The sequence below is a fragment of the Parus major genome, chromosome 18 (genome assembly GCF_001522545.3).
Source record: "Parus major isolate Abel chromosome 18, Parus_major1.1, whole genome shotgun sequence".
Classification (NCBI taxonomy): domain Eukaryota; kingdom Metazoa; phylum Chordata; class Aves; order Passeriformes; family Paridae; genus Parus; species Parus major.
In genome coordinates this window covers 227,463-248,133 of record NC_031786.1, presented here as the reverse complement: position 1 = coordinate 248,133, position 20,671 = coordinate 227,463, and the positions used below count along the sequence as shown (strand labels likewise).

The 20,671-nt window shown below is 52.3% G+C and overlaps 3 protein-coding genes across 3 annotated transcripts; all 3 read right to left on the bottom strand.

Moving 5' to 3' along the window:
- Nucleotides 1–2,011: 2,011 nt before the first annotated feature.
- On the bottom strand, nucleotides 2,012–5,089 carry PYCR1 (pyrroline-5-carboxylate reductase 1). The gene is made up of 7 exons (XM_015645407.2): nucleotides 4,969–5,089; nucleotides 4,789–4,859; nucleotides 4,514–4,693; nucleotides 3,715–3,936; nucleotides 3,155–3,247; nucleotides 2,622–2,785; nucleotides 2,012–2,523 (listed from the first exon to the last, which is right to left on the bottom strand). The coding sequence occupies exons 1-7, from the start codon at nucleotides 5,033–5,035 to the stop codon at nucleotides 2,373–2,375; spliced, it is 948 nt and encodes a 315-aa protein (XP_015500893.1). The 5' UTR covers nucleotides 5,036–5,089; the 3' UTR covers nucleotides 2,012–2,372.
- Nucleotides 5,090–7,634: 2,545 nt separating this feature from the next.
- Nucleotides 7,635–12,562, bottom strand: MYADML2 (myeloid associated differentiation marker like 2). The gene is made up of 2 exons (XM_015645406.2): nucleotides 11,178–12,562; nucleotides 7,635–10,249 (listed from the first exon to the last, which is right to left on the bottom strand). Exon 2 carries the CDS (start codon nucleotides 9,848–9,850, stop codon nucleotides 8,945–8,947), a length of 906 nt encoding a protein of 301 aa, XP_015500892.1. The 5' UTR covers nucleotides 9,851–10,249; nucleotides 11,178–12,562; the 3' UTR covers nucleotides 7,635–8,944.
- A 164-nt stretch (nucleotides 12,563–12,726) lies between these two features.
- NOTUM (notum, palmitoleoyl-protein carboxylesterase) lies at nucleotides 12,727–19,549 on the bottom strand. Its single transcript, XM_015645405.2, has 11 exons — nucleotides 19,233–19,549; nucleotides 18,948–19,000; nucleotides 18,700–18,795; nucleotides 18,106–18,166; nucleotides 17,133–17,191; nucleotides 16,018–16,120; nucleotides 15,063–15,254; nucleotides 14,628–14,728; nucleotides 14,382–14,529; nucleotides 14,082–14,129; nucleotides 12,727–13,971 (listed from the first exon to the last, which is right to left on the bottom strand). Exons 1-11 carry the CDS (start codon nucleotides 19,541–19,543, stop codon nucleotides 13,665–13,667), a joined length of 1,479 nt encoding a protein of 492 aa, XP_015500891.1. The 5' UTR covers nucleotides 19,544–19,549; the 3' UTR covers nucleotides 12,727–13,664.
- Nucleotides 19,550–20,671: the final 1,122 nt, after the last annotated feature.

Genomic DNA, 20,671 nt, shown 5'->3' with positions numbered 1-20,671 from the left:
GAAGCCGCCGCCGCCGCCGCCGCTCACGGACTCGTCACGTGATATTTGGGTCACGTGGCTCCATTCATGAAGCGCCCGGCGCAACCGCCCGGGGCCTTAAGGGGGCCGCGCGCTCCCCCGGGGCCAGCGCGGGGAGCGCCCGGGGCCGCCCCTCCCGGCCCGGGGCGAGCGCTGCCGCTCCACACAAGTACTGGATCGGCCGCGGATCAGCTCCCGCCATCTCTGGCAGCAGCCACCGGCCTCCTGCTGGTCTCCCCGGTGCACATCGCGTGTTCCAGAGCGCGCGGTCCCTCCGCCCACACCGGCGGCTCCTCTAGCACCGGCGGCTCCACGCTCCCTTGGGGCTGCGCCTTCGGTCCCTCCGAGCCGCCGGCTCCGCCAGCGCTGACCCTGCCCGGTCCCTCGGCGCGGGGCCGTGTGCGAGCCCTGGCTGCGGCTAGGGCCGGGAACGCCGCTCTGCTCCGAAACGCTGCATTCCCAGAGCACGCCGCGCTCGCTCCAGGTGTTTTCCCTTTTGCTACAACCCCGGGTCCATGGCACACACACTCCTGCCTACTGTTAGTGCCATGCTGCTGGCAAAGCAGGGAGGACAAGATGAACACACCAGAGAAAGGCGAGGAAGGTGCAACAATGAAAGTGGGCAGACGGGGGTTAAGGAGAAACCGAGCTCCGCAGGAGAGCAGAAGGGGCTTGGCTGGGCTCGGACGGAGCTGCAGCACCGCTGCTCTCTGCTCTGTGCACAGGGGATGTGACCACAAGCCTTGCACGGCCCTTGCGGCCCCTGACAGGATGGGTTTTCATCTGCCACGGCGGCCAGCTGAGTTACAGGTCTCTAACCATCTAGCTCATCTATGGCTCTGTCTCCCTGCAGAGGGGCTCAAACTCAGGCATCCATTCATTCTGCATTCCACTCCTTCAGCCACGTGGGATCTTTTTCCACAACACTCCCTTGCATTTTTGCATCAGCCAGTACTTCAAAGTCTGACTTCTAGCTTGGGCTGTCTGCACAGGTATTACAGATCCTGAGCAGGAAAGGGAGGAACATGTAACACCCAAGGACTCTTCACCTAGTGGCCACTGCCAGTGGCAAGAGCCTAACCCCAGTGAAAACAGTTGGGATTAGTCACAGCTCTCATCAGAGATGCAATTTTTTATGTAAAGAGGGAAGACAAGTAACTGTCTGTCACTCCTACAGGGTCATACCTTGCTGGCAGCCAAAAGCCTAACACTAGAAATACTTTACCATCACCAGCTCCTCAGAGACAGCAGGAAATGTAAAAACTCACTGCCTCTTCACCTGCCAAACCCCCCAGGCAAGGCCAGCAGTAAAGAAGGGGCAGTGAGAGGTCACAGTTCCCTGAACCAGACTGAGCAGAGAGAAGGGACGGGCACTGGAGAGAAAAGGAGCATGGTTCAATGCTCACATCTCTCTAAGTGGTGGGAGACCGGGCAGCATGGTGTTTCTGTGGCAGCATCTGCTCCAGCTAATAATGGCAGTGACAGGACATAAGCTCATGCAAGATGAGGCCAGAGAGGATTAAAACTTTGAAACCAAAAGTTCTGAAACATCTTTAAAAAATCCTGTTAAAAAAAATCCTGCATGGGACACCACAAAAACTGCTTCAGTCCTGGAAGTACCCAAGGCTTCTGGACAAACGATTTCCTTGACAAAGCTCTGATGAGAGTATCACCCCTGCCCAAGAAAGCAACAGTGCCAGGGACAGTTCACACCAACCCCACTACAGGTTAAAGACCCTCTGCTACAGCACTGTCCCACAGCTGCTGCGAGCCACAAGCCTGGTACAGGGGACACCAACATGCAGAGTGAGCGTTTTTCCTTGGACAAAGGAGAAATAACACAGAGAACACCAACAGCTGTGGCTTAGGAATGGTATTCTCTGTATTAGCGTTCCCACTCAAATACTCAAAACCACATGCTGCTCACTCACTTCCCTCCTGTCCCTCTCCCCCCCTGTGGTAGGCTGGAGAGGAGAACTGGAGGCACAAAAGGTAAAGATCATGGTTTGCTGTAACAATTTACTGGACACAGTAATGAGATAAGAAAACAATAATAACAGCAACAATATTAAAAAGAGTGTAGAAGAGAGGCAAAGGATTCACACGCATTTGTTCACCACATGTAACATGATGTTATTCCCACCGCTCGCTTCATGCAACCAACAAGGGACCCCTTCTCCCCATCCCTCTTCAGCCCCTCTCCCCTGCCACAAACCTTCCCCTTTGCCCACATGCATCATGTATAGATTAAGCAGGGTCCTGGCCAGGCCATTCCTGGCTACTGCAAGAATTAACCCTGTCCTAGCTGCAACCAAGACATTGACATTCAGCACTACCAGAATACAGCAGTCTGGTCAATTCTTCTTGCTCCTGTTGGTGAACAGGCTGACTTTGCTAGCAGATGCCACAGACAGAGAAGGAGACTCCAACTTCACCTTGTCCAGCAAAGTTTTCTTTATGGCTGCTGGGGAAATTTTCTCTTGGTCTGCCAAATGCTGCAGCTCCCTGCAATGGGGCAGTGGGAGAGGAAGACATAGAAAAGAGAAGATGGGGAGGGTGGGGGGCAAGTCTTGCAAGCTCTTTAGGACTTCCTAGGTACCCACCTTGTCCGGATACAGGAAGCCTCCACAGCATTGATGAGGAGTGAGCGAAAGCCACCACTCTCCAGGAAGTGCAGGGCATGGATAGTGGCTCCCCCAGGTGAGCAGACATTGTCCTTCAGCTGACCAGGATGCTGCTCAGATTCTAACAGCATTTTGGCAGCACCCTGTAGCAAGGAAAACACCTCTGACTGAGGAAGCTCCCTGTCACACACTCCTCCCCTGCAAAGAGCAGCACCAACACTCCCAACTGGCAAACTTATGCTCCTGCTTGCTACCAAAACACTTTTCAGAGCTGATGAAGCCTGCAAAAGAGCAGAGTTTCCCAGGACCCAGCTCCCACACCACCACCAGCGCCAGCAGATTGCTGCGGACACTTCCTACAGCGCCTCACCAGGAACTTTTGTGTGCATTCAAACCAAACACATTCTTTAAAGTAGATTCTGTGAGAGGACCAAGATCATCTAAAAGTGTGATGTGTAGATTTCTCTGAGCAGGCACAGACTCAGATTTGTTATACAGGAGGTAATACTGACCAGCAAAGCCTGTGCTCCAAGTCGGACTGCCAGCCTGCGGGGAAGGCCCATCTTTACTCCTCCATCCGCAAGAGCATCCAGGGCAGTGAATGCCTGAGACCAGAGAGAGCAACAAGGTGACTGAAAGACTCTGCTCCAGGACTGGGAAGTCTCAGAGAATCCAGGGCTTCAGGACTATTCTGTGACTCCTATCACTTAGTCTTGACAAAAGCCTCCCCCTTTCCTTCATGGATGCCACACCAGGCTTCCCTCACACTAGTTCCAGATCAGGAGTAGGGGGAATGGGAGAAATTCAGCTTCTGCATCATGCAAACTACAGGCCCAAGTTTTGAAACATCAATGCATGGACACTGCACACTGGCTATGGACTTCAGACTCATCTCACTGGTAAATAAATTTTCCAGCTGTCCCAAACTGGACACCTGGATACATGTCCCATTGCAAATGTGAGTGATGGGGAAAAAAAAACAAAAACAAAAGCTGAAGTTGCACAGACTTTATGGCAGGCAAAGCCAACTGCTCTCCCCAAGACCGCCACTAGCTGAGGAAACAGCACATACATACGCAGGGCCACTGCCACTGAGCCCTGTTACAGCATCGATGAGGTCCTCTTCCACCTCGGTGCAGAAGCCCACACTGGCCATCAGCTGTTCCAAAAGCTTCCCATCTTCCACATCTGCATGAGTTCCAGTGGCATAGACTGTAGCACCTTCCCGGACTATCACAGGGGTGTTGGTCATGCACCTGATCACTTTTGGTGTGGGGCAGAAGGTAGAGAGTTTCTTAGGGCAGAAAATCATTGAAGATAGAAAGTATGAAAAAAGAAAGGAAGAAAAATAAGTTTAGTGCATGTTTTTTATCCATGGGCTGTGTAGGAAAAGATCCCCCAGGGGTAAGAACAACACAAGAAGAAGGAAAAGAGAGACCTGTGTATCTCAAATGCCCTGCTTTGAGCCACAGCAGCCCATCGGTGAATGTGAAGCTTTCATCAGTACCAGTAAAGCAGGAGCTGGGCAAAGACAGGCTGGAAATGAAATCCTAAAGGCGTCAATCCCACATCGACCCACAGATCTCCAGAACAGCTCCTGCAGACACTTAGCATAAAATCTGCAGAAATTCAGGGGAGATGACTCACTGCTGTTAAAAGAAACATGATCGGACAGCACCTCATGTCCGGGAAGAGCTGGATAAAACCCCTATTAGCATTTGCTGATGAAGACAGGCAAAGGTGACTGAAAACAAGTTTGCTGCTGTGTGACTTTAGTCCTGAGTAGCAGTCTGTCCCTTGCATCGGCTCCTCGGGCTCAGAGGAGTGGAAGCAGCCCGTGGCCGGCCTTGCAGGGCTCGCTCCCCTCTCACCTTCTCGATGGAGCTGATGGTGACGCCGGCCGCGCAGGAAACCACGATGTGCCGGGCCTCGATGTCGGGGCCCACCTCCTCCAGGATGAAGGGGATGATGGGTGGTTTCACGGCCAGGAAGAGGACATCGCTGCTCTTCACCGTGTCCTTGTTGCTCACCGTGAAGTTCACTCCCATTTTCTGCACCGGTTTGGGGAGAAATGGGACCGCTCAGGCTCGGGACGGCCCGGGGGGCGAGCGCCGCCACTCGGTCCCCGCTACCCGAGCGCACTCACCCGCAGCCCGCTCACGGTGGGCAGGTCAGTGTCCGGGGAGCTCGCCGTGATCTTGTGCGCGGCCAGGACCCCTGCGAACGACACCGCGCGTCAGCCCGACGGACCGGCACCACCCGCCCCGCGCGCACCCGCTCCCAGGAAGCCCCCGCCCAGGAGAAAGGCGAGCTGTCCCGCGCGCACCCGCCGCCGTGAAGCCGCGGGCCAGGGCGAAGGCGAGCTGCCCCGCGCCGATGAACCCCACGCTCATGGCCGGTGCCGCCCGGTCCCGCCGCTCCCGGCCCCGCCGCCGTCCACGTGGCCGCGCGCGCACGAAGAGGAGGCCGCGCGGCGGGGCGCGAGCGCGCAGCCAATCGGCGGGCGGCGGGGCGGGGCAGCGCCGGGGCTCCGCCACTCAGCGCCCGGGGGCGGGGCCAGTGCCCGGCGCTCTCCAGCGATTGGGGCAACCCGCGCCCGGTGTTGCATCATTCGCCGGCCGCGGGGCCGCCGGCCGCGCCCACCTGAGCCGCCAGGGGGCGCCGTGCTCCCGCCTGAGCCCGCGGGCAGCGCCGCCGCCACGGGCCGGGGCCGCCCCGCCCGCCACGGGCCCGGCCGTTCCCGGGCACCGGCCCCGTGGAGAGCAGGATTCCACGGGGCCAGAGCGCAGCGGGCGCCAGACGCGACTCCGCGTCCCCTCCCCTGATGCTGTGCTCGGGTTCCGCCGCTCCCGCCACGCTTTCACCTCGGCCGGCCCGGGACGCTCCGGGCTCCGCTCCCTCCTCCCCGGCCGGCCCTGCGGCACCGCGTGCTCTGCGAATTGCCCGAAGGTTTCCCGAGGGATTTGCCCGCACGGGAACCGTTCCCATCCGGGCCCGGACGCAGTGCCGCCTCCCGCCGCGGCTCCAGCAGAGCCTTGCGGCCCCGGGCTGTGCAGAGACCGGGCCGGCGTGCAGAGTTACCCTAAAATCCAGGCAGCAGACAGTGATTCTTTTCCTGAGTATCATCTTACCTCACTGGTTTATTTTTTTTTTTTCTTGCTTCTTTATTGAAGAAATAAATCTCAGTGCTTTTTCTGTTGATAAATGTTCCTAAATGCTGATCTTCTGGGGATACTGAAACCTGGGCTTCCGAATAAAGAGAGGAAAAAGCCAAACCAAACCCACTAACAATTCTAATTTGAATCTATCTATGCTGGAATCCTCTGGATGCTGTCTAAATTGGCTGCAGCCACAAGTCCACAATTACTCAACACAAATACATGCTAACATTAGTATACCAGAACAGGTTGGGAATGGTTGGTGACTGGAGAAACCTGGTCCATGGTGAGCTACTTGATCATCATCTATTAATTAAGGGTATAGATACACTCTAGAAATGACAGGGGTTTGGTGAACTTAATCATGACGGAGCTGGTTGGTAAATCCTGCTGAGAAGATATCAGATGTTCTCTGTCCTGGATTGGGCAATCTCATAGTTTCCAATGGTTGGGGAGTGTTTTAACCACTGAAGCATGAGGTTTTGATTTTTGGTTGGTTTTTTTGGTTTGTTTGTTGTTTTTGGGCTTTTTTTCCTCCTAAAAGAGAGAATTGTTGTCCACACAATCTTTTTTTTTTTTGCCATTTTGACCATGTTCACATTTTTTGTTCAGTCTTTGGCTGGCACATGAGAAAGCTAAATCTGAACGCACTGTTCTTGGCAATGATTTGTGTTTCCACTCCTCCAGTCAGTGGGATCATGATTTTCATGTTAAATTCTCTTTCCCCTTATTGTGAAGGCACTCAATTTTGCCCTCATTGTTTCCCAAGTACCAGTTTCTCTCTGGCCCTTTGACCTTCGCTCAGTGTAAGTTGCCTCAACTCATGGCATTGCCAGATTTTACCATGTTTCTGCTCTTGCTCCTACTTGGTGCAAAATCTTCCCAGCAAGCAGCCAGCAGTGCCTGCTCAGCCACATGCTATCAGCCAAGGAGTTTTCCAACAGCAGCCACTGTCTGAGCCACTGGAAGTGTCATCCCTGGGGACAAGCACCATGGGCTCTTGCCTCTGCTGACCCCCTTCCCCAGCACCCCCAGAGCCTTCAGGATGGGGCTTCTCTCCAGCCCCTCCTGGGCTCGCTGGATTGAATTTTATAACAAAAGCCATGGTCCTTCACAGACACCTGTTTGGTTTCTAGTGATCTGTAATAACAAAAATTGAGTAATTTTCAAGTGTGACACATCTTAATTTGTCCATATTGATGGGGTTAGGGTTAGCATAAGGTTAGCATAAATGCTCAGGGTCCCTTTGCATGTAATTTCCGAGTGGCTCTTGTAAATTGACTCCTCCAGCACAAGTGGATTTCCTTTTCCAAGTCAGCATTCTGTAGTTGTACAACCCAAAATTTGTTTGGGTGGCAAGAAATAAAGCTCATGGTTTATATCTATAGCAGATAGCCTTGGGTCTTGCCCTACCAGCCTCCTCTTGGACCACATCTTCCAAATTTCCTGCACTTCACTGGGACTTGTAGAAGAGAAAACCCCCTTGGAAGGCTGTTCCTTTGTGCTGGATCCCTATTCTTGTCCCATTTCCTGGCTAATGCTCCCCACTGCTAAGGGCTGGTCCTTGCTCAGAATTATTCCACATAATCTGTCTCAACAAGTTTTCCCTTTGCTCTTCAAACCCCATACAAAGCACTGATGTAAAGTAAGTTTTCTTCCTTATTCCTGAGCCATTCTGCTGCAAAGAATACACTCAGAGGTCTTGCTGTGTTGTGTCTGTTCTTTTTTGGGTCTGTGTTCAGGCTTTGTACATCAAAATAAAGTGAGCTCTGTTTTCTTGCAGAAATGTCTGCTGGAATGAAAGTGTGGAGAGGAAAGTGACAGCACACAGATCTCAGGAGATGTAAGCATACATCTGCCATTCAGCTTTATTTTGTTTTGGTTAAACCATAAATCTTGCTTAACAGGCAGCTACTGGAGATTTTAATCAAAGCGCTCAAGTCTGCATGTACTGCACAATCACTTGGACACTCTGGCTTCTCCCTGGAACAAATGAAGATTCCTATGGGGCCTGAAATCTGAGCTGAGAAGTGTGGAACTTTAAAGTGGGTGTTTTGTCAGGGATGGGTGTGAGAAATTTGGCTAGTTGGTGATGCAGAGTGCTCAGGAATCCTGCACTTGAGCTGCTCCGGGGTACCATGTGCAAGTTCTGTCACGTCCCATCCTGGCCATGTCCCCTCCCCGCCCAGTTTGGTCTCTCGTGCAGCACTGAGAGATCAATTGGTCTCTGCCTCCCCTATCCTGTGCCCCCAGAATTTTTCTTCCAGCCTACAGAAGAAAACCCCCTGACTTCAGTGTAAAGAAGTGGTGGCCCATGAATCAAGATGGAGCATGTGCCAAGGTATTTTCTGTGCTACTCAGGTGAGGATGGTAGGTCACACACAGTCACTTTGCAGGTTGGCTCTGCTCTGCAACCTGGTTTTCAGCAGTAGAGCCCTGACTTCACTAAGTTTCATTTCTGTAGTTAATCAGTGTTTGCTAAATAGGAATATTAAATTAAATAGGCCTCCTCCAAGGTGTGTACTTGAGGATATTCCTTTTCTGTGCTAGACAGCAAAGGAGAGGAAGGGAAAAGACTGGCAACCTTCAAAATACTGTGATGGCTATGATGTTCTTCTCAGAAACACCCAGACTGGAACTGCTCACACTTTCAGGCATTCCACGTCTCACAACACAGTCCAAACTAACCCAAACTCCGAGGGATTGATTTTCATCTCCTGGTGTTCCTTCATGCAGCTTTTAACTTTTCCACTTCTTGAGCTGTCACTTGGTTACTGGTTAGCAGTTTCAAAATCCTTGGTGTCTTTCCTAATATTTGGCTCAGTAACCTGGCCGCCTGCAGCCCCGCTGCTGAGGCTACAAGCATTCCTGCTGCCTGCAGATGCACGTGGAGCTGTGTAATTCCTTTGCACTGGCACCAGGCAGGCGAGGCAGAGCCATGGGGGAGTTGGGCTGTGCTTTGCACCAGCTGCAGCCCACCTGCTCCAGGTCATTAACGTGTTAGTGTAGTCAGTCCTCACCTCAAAGTTTGGCTGATGGTGTTGTGTGTGTGCCTGCCCAGCACCTCTCTGCCCCTCGCCCCATCCCTCTGCACCTGCAGTGCTTCACAGCACTGAGATGTCTCCACAGAGGCCAACCCACAATTCAGAGGTGTGAGACAAAGCGGATGCGCTGGGAGTACGCCAGGTCCAAGACATAGAGCAGCAGGTTGACATAGGTGAAGATGGCAATCACCAGCTGGCTGTCCCAGGGGCACTTTCCCTTGGCACAGAGGCCAGGGCGTTGTGGGGAGCCGTACTTGCTGTCAAAGCAGAACACTGGCCAGATGACCGCAGCACTCGCGTAGAGCAGCACGGCCCCAAAGGTGTAGATGACCACAGAACGCTCAAAAGGGAACCACAGCAAGGCAGTCTTACCTGTGACGCTGAAAGCCACTACCACCACTGTCACCACAAAGCAAAAGCTGTAGACAGCCACACACCACTGCGTCGCCACGTATTTACCATATTGGCTGTCGTTCACTAGTGCCCCAAAGATGATGCAGGCCACAAAGGCCTGAACGATTTTCAAGAGTCCAGAGATAGTGGCCATGTAGCTGGTGACTTGTCCCGGTTTTGCCCTGGTCAAGAACACCTCAGTGGCGTAGGCGACAAACAGAAGGCCCGCGAAGACACTGGCTGCGATACGGAAATCCCTCACCTCACAGCCGATGGGGTAACAGCCCACCTGGACAAAGTAGAGTGGGTAGATCACTGCAGCCGTGATGGACATGAGTGTGGCAAGCATGGCAAAAGCAGCGGTGAAGTTTCCCCAGGAGAGGCTCAGGCAGCTGTGCAGGTGTGTGAACTCACAGGCAATGATGAACACGGTGATGGCAAAGCAGAAGGTCCAGACAAACATGCAGAAGGTGCCATACGCGGCACTGAAGCCCCCTTGGTGGGCAACCAGGCTGAATGTGGTACATCCGAAGGTCATCTGCAGCAATCGAGCTATTCCTACAGGGGAAGTCACCGCAGCTGTGTTCAGATACGGCCCTCCCGTGCTCTCCATTATCTTTCCGGTCCAGCAGACAATGCACTCAAGGCCTCCTCAGACGTCTTTTCTGGCTCTTGCACCTTTCCCCTGAGTGACACCTGGTCCCAAGTCAGTGGAGTGGCAGCTCAGATCCCGCTGGTCTCTGCTGGCATCAGAGGGAGCTGCCTCTGACGCTGCATCTCTGGCAGCTCTGCACAGACCTGCGGCTGCAGGGAGGTGACTGCCTGGCTCTGCCCACTGGCTGTGAGCTCAGGGTGCTGCTGTTCGCTCTCTGCTTCCTCAGATCTGAAACCTGCCCCTGTGCTGTCCTTCGGCTGTTTCCTTTCCCACAGGACGGTACTTCTCCCTGGAGGCTGACATTTATTCCATTTTAGCTCTGCAGCTGTAGCTTTCTGCTGCACCGTTCACAGGAACCTGGAGTATAAATAGGGGCTTTATTAATAGTTCTGGAATGAGTCCTGCCCCCACTCAGCTGTTGGGAGCGGGTGTTATTTAACACTGAAGCTGCAAGCTCCATCAAAGGCTCTTGATTATCCTTCTGCTGTTCTTCTAGAAACTCTGGGGTGACTGGAATGCTGCTGCTCCCCACACAACCCCCCGTGCTGAGGGGAGGTGTCTGGCTGAGGCAGTGGGCTGTGATCCAGCCCTGCTGCAGGAACAGGAGCTCAGTCCTGCAGGCCCAAGAGCCCCTGAGTCAGGGCACAAGCCCAAAGGCAGCACAAACCCTACAAAAGAAAGGATTTAGGCCAGAGGCTGAATAAAAGCTGACTCACTTTGCTGCAGTGGATCTGGAGCAGTGATACGTTTACCTGTTGTGCTTTGTGTGACAGCTTGTTATTGTGATGGTTGACAGGACCTGTCTTCAACATTCCCTTAAACATTCCCTGTCTCTCTTTTACTTTATGTGGAAATCAGCTTTTCTTGTATCTCTGAATGAAATAGCTGAATAGATTTTTTTTTTTTAATTGCTTTGGTATTCTTAGCTCTGTTTTGGAGCACAGATTTCAATAAATACTGTTAAACTCTCCCTCCTGTGAGATCAAAGCTTTCACAGTGAGCCATTCCTGGAATACAGTGCCACCCAGACTTCATCCGTACCCAGAAGTCTCTTAATTACATCTCTAAAAGCCCCGAACAAAATTTCTGATGTAATTTCAGAATGGGAATGGGTGAATGTTTTTACCACAACATAGCAGAAAAATCCCTTCCTTACCCCACGGCAGCGTTGCTGACTCCTCACCTGCAGTACTCATCCCAGTATAGAAGCAGAACAACTTAACTGTTGGAATGGCTCACATGCGAACCATACAAATTTTTGTCTGTAATGATAAAATGTGCCTACCTTCAGCTTTGTCACCATCTTGTAACCTCAGTGTCTCTTTCATTCCTCTCAAGTCCCTTCCATTTTCCTTTGAAAGGCCTCTGGTGCTACAAGTACAAAAGCCTGCATTTATTTGGGGTGGAAGCTGCACAATTAACATCACAATAACCAGGAAATGTAGCAGGAGAGCCGAGGAACTCCTATTGAACAGGTTCTCACCCTGAAGTCCTGCTCTACCTGATTCTCTGTTTATCCTTCACCTCTAGCAGTTTTCCAGGCCTCACTGGCAATGGGTCACTGGCACTTTCTTCACTGTGGCACTTTCTGGTGCATCCCTTCCCACCTGCCTGGGCAGCAGCAGAAAACGCAGGGACACTTTAGGGTGTCATGGCCCACTTAGGACACATCGCCTGTCGGTGACACTGGGGCTCAAGGCAGAGCTGGTCCTGCTGCTCAGCCTCTGCTCTCCAGTGAGAAGTGGTGCCCATCTGGAGAGCCCTCAGCATCAGTCACTGCTGGCAGAGGGCAAAAGTCCCCGAAACCACACCAGTGGACCAGTGCACCAGACAGACCACAGCCGCTTTTTCCTCAAATAAAGAACTGTATCTAGTCAAAGGAGCACAGAATACAAACATATGGCACTGAATTCTTCCAGTCTTGCCCTTTTTTCACTGGCTTCTGCACAGCATAAAACAGATGAAAAATGTAATCAGGACAATTCTACTTTTATACCCAAGTCATTAAAACATAAAGGATATCAGTAATCTCCAAACTGATCATAGGCAAACTCCACTGATGTTTTCCCATTTTTCAGTTCACTGGGAGCACCAACCACTTTCTCTTTGTTTTTTCTTCATCTTCAATCTGTGTTAATCCCATCATGCACAGCAGGACAGCTGATTGTGGTGGTCTGTGTGTGGTCCTGTCAGACTTTCCCTGAAGTCCAAGAAAGGGATCCAAAGGGCTACAGTTTGGTTCATTTTTTGGGTTTACTTACCCAAAACAAGGGATCTCACAAGTAGCACCACTGTTCTAACCTGGCAAGGTCTTTCTTGAAAGTACAGGTAATTCTAGAATCTTGTGGAAATTGTCTGTGGCAGCCATGCAGTGTAACTTGTTCCCAAGTGCAGGCACACACACCTGGTGCAGGTGTCCCCACGCCCCCGCACTGTGCCGCAGGGCAAAGCTCTGCTCCAGCCGCCCACATGCTCCCACCCAAGGAACCAACTCCTCTCCAGCCTCAGTCATGCATTCTCCATCCCCCCCTTGTTCTCCTCCCACTGCCATCAAAGGGGATTCTCTATGCTGTGGTGGGTGTGTTCCCAAATGATTAGAAGAGAAATATGTTGGTGCTTGTCTTGCGTTCTCTGCTTTTTCTGCCCCAAATACTTCTGATGCTCTGCTCAAACATTTCCCTCACTGGAAGAGAGGCCTTTGCAGCAAAGCCAGATCTCCCTCCACCTTGGACTACCTGGGGAATCACAGGCAAGCTGAAAAGGCTGTGAAAGTCTCTGTACTTAAACCTTACATTACAACCTCTTCATCAGAGAAACAATGACAAGGCACACTGCAAGGGGAACACAGAAATCTAATTAATACAAAATGTCAACACCACCCTTAGCCCTCTCCCAGGCACAAGTGACCATCAGGATAACCCATCCAAATGAGCAGCATATACAACTTTACAAAGACATAGGTATGGTTCTCTGGTCAGCCCTTATAAATAGCATTTTACATATTAAAATAAATATGTCCACGTTGCCAAAGTAGCAAGAGGTTTCTTCGTTATTTAAAAAAAAATATGTTACAATATCCTTTATATTTCTTGCTTAGTTTAAAAAAGTAATTAAAAAGTCATTTTATAAAATAATATGAATAAATTGAGTACAAGAATGTCCATCCCTAGCATGTGTCCTGGGTCTGTATACTGTGACTCAGCATGAGATGCTAACCTCCAGGAAGTAATATAATCATTCCTTCACTTCTAGTTGGACAGAAGAAATCCAGTGCTTGCTTTTTTCACCACTTGTAACAAGTCTATGATGTAAAATTCATGGCAAGGGAAGATGTCCCAGATCTGGGGAAGGTTCTCATCGCTGCTATTTATGGCTTTGCTACTCCCTGTATCTGACTGCCTTGTGTAACACAGGAAGAGGATGTGACCAGCTGAAACTTAGCCCTGGAGTCTGGAGGGAGGGAACAAGTTCCAGCCAAACAGTGTAAGCAAGAAATTGCTGCTTAGTTGTTTTTTTTTGTTGTTGTTTTTTTTTTTTTGTTGGTTTTTGGGGTTTTTTGCTTTTTTTTTTTTGCTTTTTTTTTCTTTTGTTCTTGACACACCGTAAGCGTGCAAGAGTGTGGGAGCAAGTGAGTGCACAGGTGTGAGTGTGCCATGGGTATGAGGATGCATCTGCCTGCAGGAACATTAAGGAAGAAGATTAGAAAGTTTGGGAGAAGGGCTGAGAGTCTCTCTCCTCCTGATCTAATCTCTGCCCCTCTGATGAGCCCTGCCTAGTTACTACTGCTGAGCATCCCCAGGAGTTTACTGGGCTCCAGGCCCTGCTGCTGTGCCATCTTTTGAACATCAAAACCCATATGCATGAGGAACTGGATCACATTCATCTCTTGCCCTGTGAATTGGTCCCTGATTGTGGGGCACGAGGGGTTGCAGTGAGGCCATGGACAGCTGTCAATCAGGTGAATGGGGCAGCCTTTCAGAGGAGCCTTCCCATTTTTGTTGCTCTCGTGGAGGCTCCGATCCCAACAGTGGAGGGCACGGGGTAATGATGTTCCCTTCACCTGGATGTCAGTCCAGTGACTGAAAAGACAAACAGTACAGATCACAACAGAGGGGCCAGGCTGCCAGGACACATTCATTCCCAAGCCGTGTCCCCATTCATCTGTCACAGGATCTGCACAAGCACTTACTTGCGTGTGATGATCTCATGGGACAAACAAGCAGGAGCAAAGCTCGCACTAAAGGAAAAAAAGAAACGTGGATAATGTCTTGAAGGACAAAGTAAGTCCTGCTGAATCAAACCTTCCAGACTAGGGAGAGGGTGGAATTTTACACAAAAATGAAAAAGGCAAGATTCTTGATGTAGATGAACTAATAGTTACAAAATTTACAACACTCCTTTTTCAGCAGAGGTCTGAGAACACAAGCACACCAAATAAGAATGTCCCTTAGAAACAAATGTGCCAGATTTTCCTCAATGAAACACTTACGTCACATCCTTCAAGGTATTTCTCAGCTCTCTACCCAAATTCTGGATGTAGAGCCACTGCCCTTCCTGAACAGGCTGGCCAGTTAGGTGCACATTGTCTACAGTAAGCTGGGCCTCATCGAAGAGCCACTGCACAACAAAGACTGGGCCTAGAAACACAAAAAAATTGGGAAAGGGATTGCTCCAAGTTAGTTAGAGATACAGAGGAAACCCTAAATCCATTTGATCTCTCTCCTTTGGTACTTACATCGAAGAGTGGGGTAAATCTTGTATCCAAAAAAGCAATTCCATTCCTCTCCCTCTTTAAACTGCAGCTTACAGCGCTCAGGAACAATGCCATTCCAGTATCTACAAGACAAGGCAGTAACAGAAAGGGAGGCATGGGGCAATTCTAACAATGTATCCTCTCCATATCCTAGTTCTTGCTCTGATTAGAATTTCAACTGACAAAACAGCTCTCTCAGCAGCATTGTCCCATCAACATATTTTAGAGCATTTATAACTGCACACATTCTTTCACACATTTAGACTTTGTTGTCTTTTCCAATAAAATCATTGAAAAAACACCGATGTGGACAATAAATACTCCTTAAGTATCAAAATGAAGGAGCACAGCAAAGGAGGACATTTTTTCCACACTCTAACTTCTTACAGTTCTGTACCTTAGGGTATCTGACTGTACCTTATTCCTCTTCTGATGGCCTCTGTTGGAGCACATGTTATGGTATCAATACAGTCAGTTCTGCGATACTGTTTGTTATCCAGGAACCATCCAGAGTCTGCCAAACCTCGAACCTGAATCCCTTGATAACCCATCTCCTCCAGCTGCTCTGCCACTCGATCCACGTTCAGGAGCACTCCTGTCCCTCCAGCACTGCAACAGCAACATCAGCACTGCAGTCATGAGGCGCCCACAGATGTAGCATCTTGCCAGCAGACTTTCCTCAGCAGTGACACATTATAAACACCTTCATCCACTCACAGCAGAGCTATCCAGCCATTCAACACGAATTTGGTAGACACCACATTATTTCCTTGCTTCGCAACACTCAGAAATAAAGCCAATGCTGAGTAATAACCTGGTAGCTCAACAAAGCCCTGTTGTTACTCTCTTTCCTGGGAGATATACATGCTCTGTATCATTTCCAAGGGGGTTGGCTGCTCAAAAACTAAAATAATCTGAAGTGAGACAAATTCACTCTTAGCAATTTCTCCATTATACTCCTGTGTAATACACTGAGTGTACCAGAGCTGTGTGCAACACAGAATGATCCAGAGCACCTGTGTGAGGCAACTTTGGTTTTTATTTCAGTGTCCTGAATCAATGCACAGGAGGTGTGTGTCTTATGATGTGGGCCAACAGGAATCAGAATACTTGGTGAAGACAAGAACACAAAGCTTTGTTATTTTGTTTTTTTCTTAAATGGATCTGGACCAGAAGGTGATGAAGTAATATTGTACCATCCCCTGTTGTACCACTTACACCAGAAAACTGACCAGAGATACAGGTTTTGCTGTGTTAGTGTTACTGTACTCTTAGAAAAAATGTTTCAGGAGCTCCTGAGATTTCCTCCCTTAACAGCTTTCGACTTTAGAAATCTTCTGTCTTCTTGAAACAGAATCTTGTGGATACCTACCTGCTCCCTGCTAGCAGCAATACTTTGGCAGTGCTCAGACCTCTTCCCACCAGCTCCTTTATAACCTCCTGTATGATCAGTGCTCCCATGAAGGCATATTCATCTAGAAGACAGTTCAGTGTCAACAAAATTTTTTCCTGTCCAGGCTCAGACTTTTACTTCCTTTCCAAAAATGCTTAAGAACTTTCCAAAGTTCTAAACTCAAACTCATTTTATTCACCTATACAAAATATACCTAACAAGAGATTCTTCCCTGCCTCATACAAAATGTGCTGCCCTGAAAGTGAGTCGAGTAAACTGAACACTGAATTACACAAGTACCTTCCTATGATAGTGCTTAGAAATGAGTAAATTTGGAAAAGGAAAACAAGAAGGAAGGTGCTGGAGGAACAAACATACACCTTCCTACCATCTGGAATCTCAGTTCCAATCTACTACTTCCCCTTTTCTCCAATTCATCAAGCCAATTCAGAGAAGCAATGCTTCACAAGATGTTACATGCACAAAGACACTGCTTCTTCCTTGGCACCACCAGCATCTGTGGTTGCTGATGTGTAACTGCTCCATAGGAACAGCCCCAAGGAGCTGGGATGGAATTAAAAGGTCCCTTACTGTGACATCACCGGAATGACAGCAGATGGCAATGTATTAAGATGAACTATGCTGTTTCCCAAAGAAACCTGCAGACAGCTTTAGCTTGACTCACAATGGCTCCAGCCTAAGGCCAGATAGCCTCTGGATAAGTCTGACACTAAATTTACAGTCCTGCCTCTCAGGTCAGACATGCTAAAGTTACATGCAACAGTCCATGGTCCTTCAGCTGCAGCAATAATTTGCTACATGCTGGAACCTGGAGATTCATCTGAAAGGAATTTTGGTCCTCTAATCCTTGCATACTGCATCAGTGTAACATCTCTTCAAGCAGTGGCTCTGAACTATGTCAAAACAGCCTGAGCTAAAGAGATCAGGATGTTTTATCTGGAAGTAGCTTGATATTCTTTCCTGCCCTTCAGCAAGAAAAAGCCTGTTTCTCATCCACGTGGTTTCACAGAAGTCTGGCCACATCCTTTAATGTGTGATCTCTGGGGCAGCAATGGCCCATCAGCAACACTCACTTTTCTCAGACTTGGAAGAGGCACCGCTCCAAACATCACTTGAGCAATATGGGATGAATCTGTAAGAGAGAGCTCTGTGAGTCCTGCTGTGCCTCTGACACGCACAACAGGGTGAGGATGGGGTCACCTAACTGGAAGAAAATTAAATCCTGATAAGGGGAAAAGGGAAGAGTTTCTGTCCAGTTTGACAACTTACCTTACTGCACACCAAGTGGCAACTGTAATTGTCTTGAATTTTCTCCTGAACACTGATAGTTTTACTGAATTAAATCAATAAATCACATGTCTTTTATCAATCTAATTGAATCACTAAGCTCAGTGGACAGAACGATGGAGCATGACTTTGCTCTCAGCTATTCTGCCAAAACAGTGGATGGCCTGTCACAGGGCAACTCTCTGTGCTTCAGTTTTTCACACGAAAAATGAGAAGACTCTAGTCAGTGCAGTGTAAATGCTGACTGCAACCACTGGAGGTTTTTGCAGGAATTAACTTCCCATGTCTCTGTTTTGCAGAGGACAAATTAACATCCCTTCTGTACTTACATATATATATACATATATATATATACACACATATATACTGACACATATAGAGACATCTATATATCTCTCTCATTTCTCTTCTTTGAACTAAGAAAGCTGCTCCACATTCTTCTCAAATTGTCAGATGTGTAACACACTATCAGCCCAACACTCGTGATGGATTCACCACTGCAGCTCTTTGAGAAGGCTCTCTATGCTATCCCCAGTTTTTCTTCATTAGATCACCCCACAGCTCCAAGGAGATTGAACTTGAGTTTCTTGACCTTGTCAGTCCTACATGTTAGAAAGCTGAACTGCAGCAAATGAGGAAATACACAAGTTCCTTCTCCAAGTATTAGTCTTAACCTGTCTCTGCAGCACTTTTGCTAGCCTGAAAGGCAGGAGATGCTGTTTAAGTATAAAGCTATTTCCCTCTGTTGTCCCTCCTTACACCATGTTTGCATTCCACCAGTGGGGATTTTCTTCTGGCTGAGAGGACAGGATCCCAGTTCCTGCAGATGGGCACAAAGAAACAAGAAACACAGATGACAGTCTGTGATTTCAGAGGAATCGTAGGAGCCTCATGCAAGACCTCTGACCACACAGAAACAAACATCCATGATGAAAAACATTGGCAAGGGAAGTGGAAGGAACATTTCTAAATTTGCCCTTAGGCAGATTTGACATTCAGAATTTGATTCATGCCACAGATGAAGCCTGTCTAGAAGCTTCTTGTAGTACATAAAAGACCCGTGATGCCTATTTAAGTACCTCCCCATAAGACAAATCCTAGCAGGTAAATTCCAATATACTCAGTCAGACGATCTGTGCGAGTGACGGAGGTTTGGGTACCCAGGAGGCTGTGGCATGAGAACAGAGCGAAGAGAGGAGCGCTCATTACCGGCGATACCTGCGCACCCACCCGCCGGCACGGGATCATCACGGGGCAGCGAGCAGGCACCTCGCAGGGTGGTGACGGCGGGCGCCGCCTCAGCCCGGTCCCAGGCCCTCGGGGCTGCCCCACGGGGTGGAGGGGGCGACTCACCCACGCGGGTCGCGGGCCACTCCCGGGAGCTCATCAGCCGTCGCATGGTGTCATAGCGGGTGTCGCAGTTCTCCCTGTTGAAGCAGTACCACCCTCCTGGCGAGGGGACAGGGGTCAGCCGCCCCGAAGGGCCGGGGGCTGGCGGGCAGAGGGACGGCGGCCCTCAGGGGCCGGGGCACCGAGGGCAGCCTCGGGTCGCCGCCCCGCTCCTGGCCGCCGTTGCGGAAGTCGGGGGCGCCGGCGCTCACCTTCCAGGAACAGCAGCCACCGCCGACTGCCTTTGGACTCCTTCAGGTAGTAGCTGCGGGCACAGACAAGGGGCAGCGCCTCAGCGGGAGCCGGGCCGGCCGCAACGCTCTGGTGCCACTCGGGCCGGGGCCGCCGCCCGGGAGGCGCTCGCTGCACCTGTCGCCGCCCGTGCCGCGCGCCGCCGCGCGGTGGCGCCGCAGCCCTCGGGGCCGGAGCCGCGGGGAGCGGCGGCGGCCGCGCGGGGCAGCCCCGGGGCGCCTGGAGGGGCCGGCGCGGGGACTCACCCGGCAGGGCTGCCGTCGTTGCAGGTGACCGAGGCGTTGTGCAGGAGGTGCAGGCGCAGGTCGTGCGGCAGCGCCTGGGCCGAGCAGGGGTACAGCGACTGCGCCAGGCTCTTGACCTGCGCCATGAAGCTGTCCATGTTGCCCTCCACGGCGGTGAAGTCCAGCGGGAAACTCTCGGCTGCCGCCGCCGCCGCCTCGCCTCGCTCGCGGACCACCGGGCCTCGCCGCCGCCAGCCCTTCCTGCCCTCGCCGCCGGGCCCGGCGTGCAGCAGCCCCAGCAGCAGCAGGAGGTGCACCGCTGCCGTACCCATCGCCGCCCGCCGCCACCCGCCGCTCGCCGCGGCAGCCGCCAGTCCCCGGCGGCGGGCAGCGCCGCCCGCGCTCCGCCGCGCCCCGCCGCGCCACCCGCGGGGACGGGGGTCGGCGGCGGGCGAAGAGGGTAGCGCCGGCGGCGCGGGCTCAGCGGCGCGGCTGCCGGCACAGGAGCCCGCCGCCCGCTCCCAGGCGGCGAGCATGACAGAGGGGCACGGAGTGCGCGGGGAGCGCGCCGGGGGCGCCGCCAGCCCGGGCGCCGCGTGGGGCAGCAGCCGGCCAGCCCCCGCCCTGCCCTGCCCTCCGCCCCCTCGGAGCGAGGCGGAGGGAGCGGGGGGTCTGCGCCGCGGCGCACCGCACCGGCACGGCGGGGCCGCTCCGTCGGGGCGCGCCCCGCGCTCGACGGCGACGCCATCGCCGCCCCTGCCGGCGCCGGGGCCGCGGTGGTGGCGGCGGCGCCCGACAGCCTCGCCCGCAGGGCGGCGGGGGCCCGGGGCGGCCTCTCGCCGGGGCCGGGGGGGCGGTCGGGCCGCCCGAGCCCGAGACCCCGCACGTGGCAGCCCCCGTGGCGGCGCCCCAGGCCCGCGCCGCGCCCCCCGATCCGCCCCTCTCCCCCCACAGCCCCGACGGCAGCTCCTCCCCGGCTCCGCGTCGGCGGCACTGCCCGCCCCGCCCCGGGACGTGCCACCGCCGCTTCACCGGCGGAGCTCAGCCCCGCGACCGACGATCGCTGTTTTGCGGGACCCCGCACGGCCGCCCGGGGACGGCCCGCGGTGCCCCGGCTCCCAGAGCGGGGCGGGAAGCGGTCCTTCGGTGCCAGGCGTCGGCGTCTGGTCTGCTGGCTTCCGCGGGAGACCGGGGCCGGCGGCGGGTTGCCCCCGGCCGGAGGATGCTGCTGCCGGGAACAGAAGGGGACGTGGAGGCCCCGGGCGTGCCGCAGACGCTGCAGGCCGGAGGCGGGGGTTCCGGCCCCCCTGCAGCTCCCACTCTGCTTTCCCGGGGGTCGGAGTCTCCGCGCCGCAGAGGCTGTGCCCTGGTGCTCTCCGCAGCTCGCGAGGTTTACCGCCCGCCGCTCTCCCCCAGGGCCCGGACGTTTCCAGAAATTGAAAGAAAAATCCTGGGGAAAA

What these genes read in the sequence shown, in the direction of transcription:
- NOTUM (XM_015645405.2), bottom strand. Translation starts at nt 19,543, where the DNA reads ATGGGTACGGCAGCGGTGCACCTCCTGCTGCTGCTGGGGCTGCTGCAC. An exon ending in AACGACGGCAGCCCTGCCGG is followed by an intron (nt 19,001 to 19,232) that starts GTGAGTCCCCGC and finishes CTGTGCCCGCAG; the next exon opens with CTACTACCTGAAGGAGTCCA. An exon ending in GCCATCAGAAGAGGAATAAG is followed by an intron (nt 14,729 to 15,062) that starts GTACAGTCAGAT and finishes CTTGTCTTGTAG; the next exon opens with ATACTGGAATGGCATTGTTC.
- MYADML2 (XM_015645406.2), bottom strand. Translation starts at nt 9,850, where the DNA reads ATGGAGAGCACGGGAGGGCCGTATCTGAACACAGCTGCGGTGACTTCC.
- PYCR1 (XM_015645407.2), bottom strand. Translation starts at nt 5,035, where the DNA reads ATGAGCGTGGGGTTCATCGGCGCGGGGCAGCTCGCCTTCGCCCTGGCC. An exon ending in CCACCGTGAGCGGGCTGCGG is followed by an intron (nt 4,694 to 4,788) that starts GTGAGTGCGCTC and finishes AAACCGGTGCAG; the next exon opens with AAAATGGGAGTGAACTTCAC. An exon ending in TTGGAGCACAGGCTTTGCTG is followed by an intron (nt 2,786 to 3,154) that starts GTCAGTATTACC and finishes TCCTTGCTACAG; the next exon opens with GGTGCTGCCAAAATGCTGTT.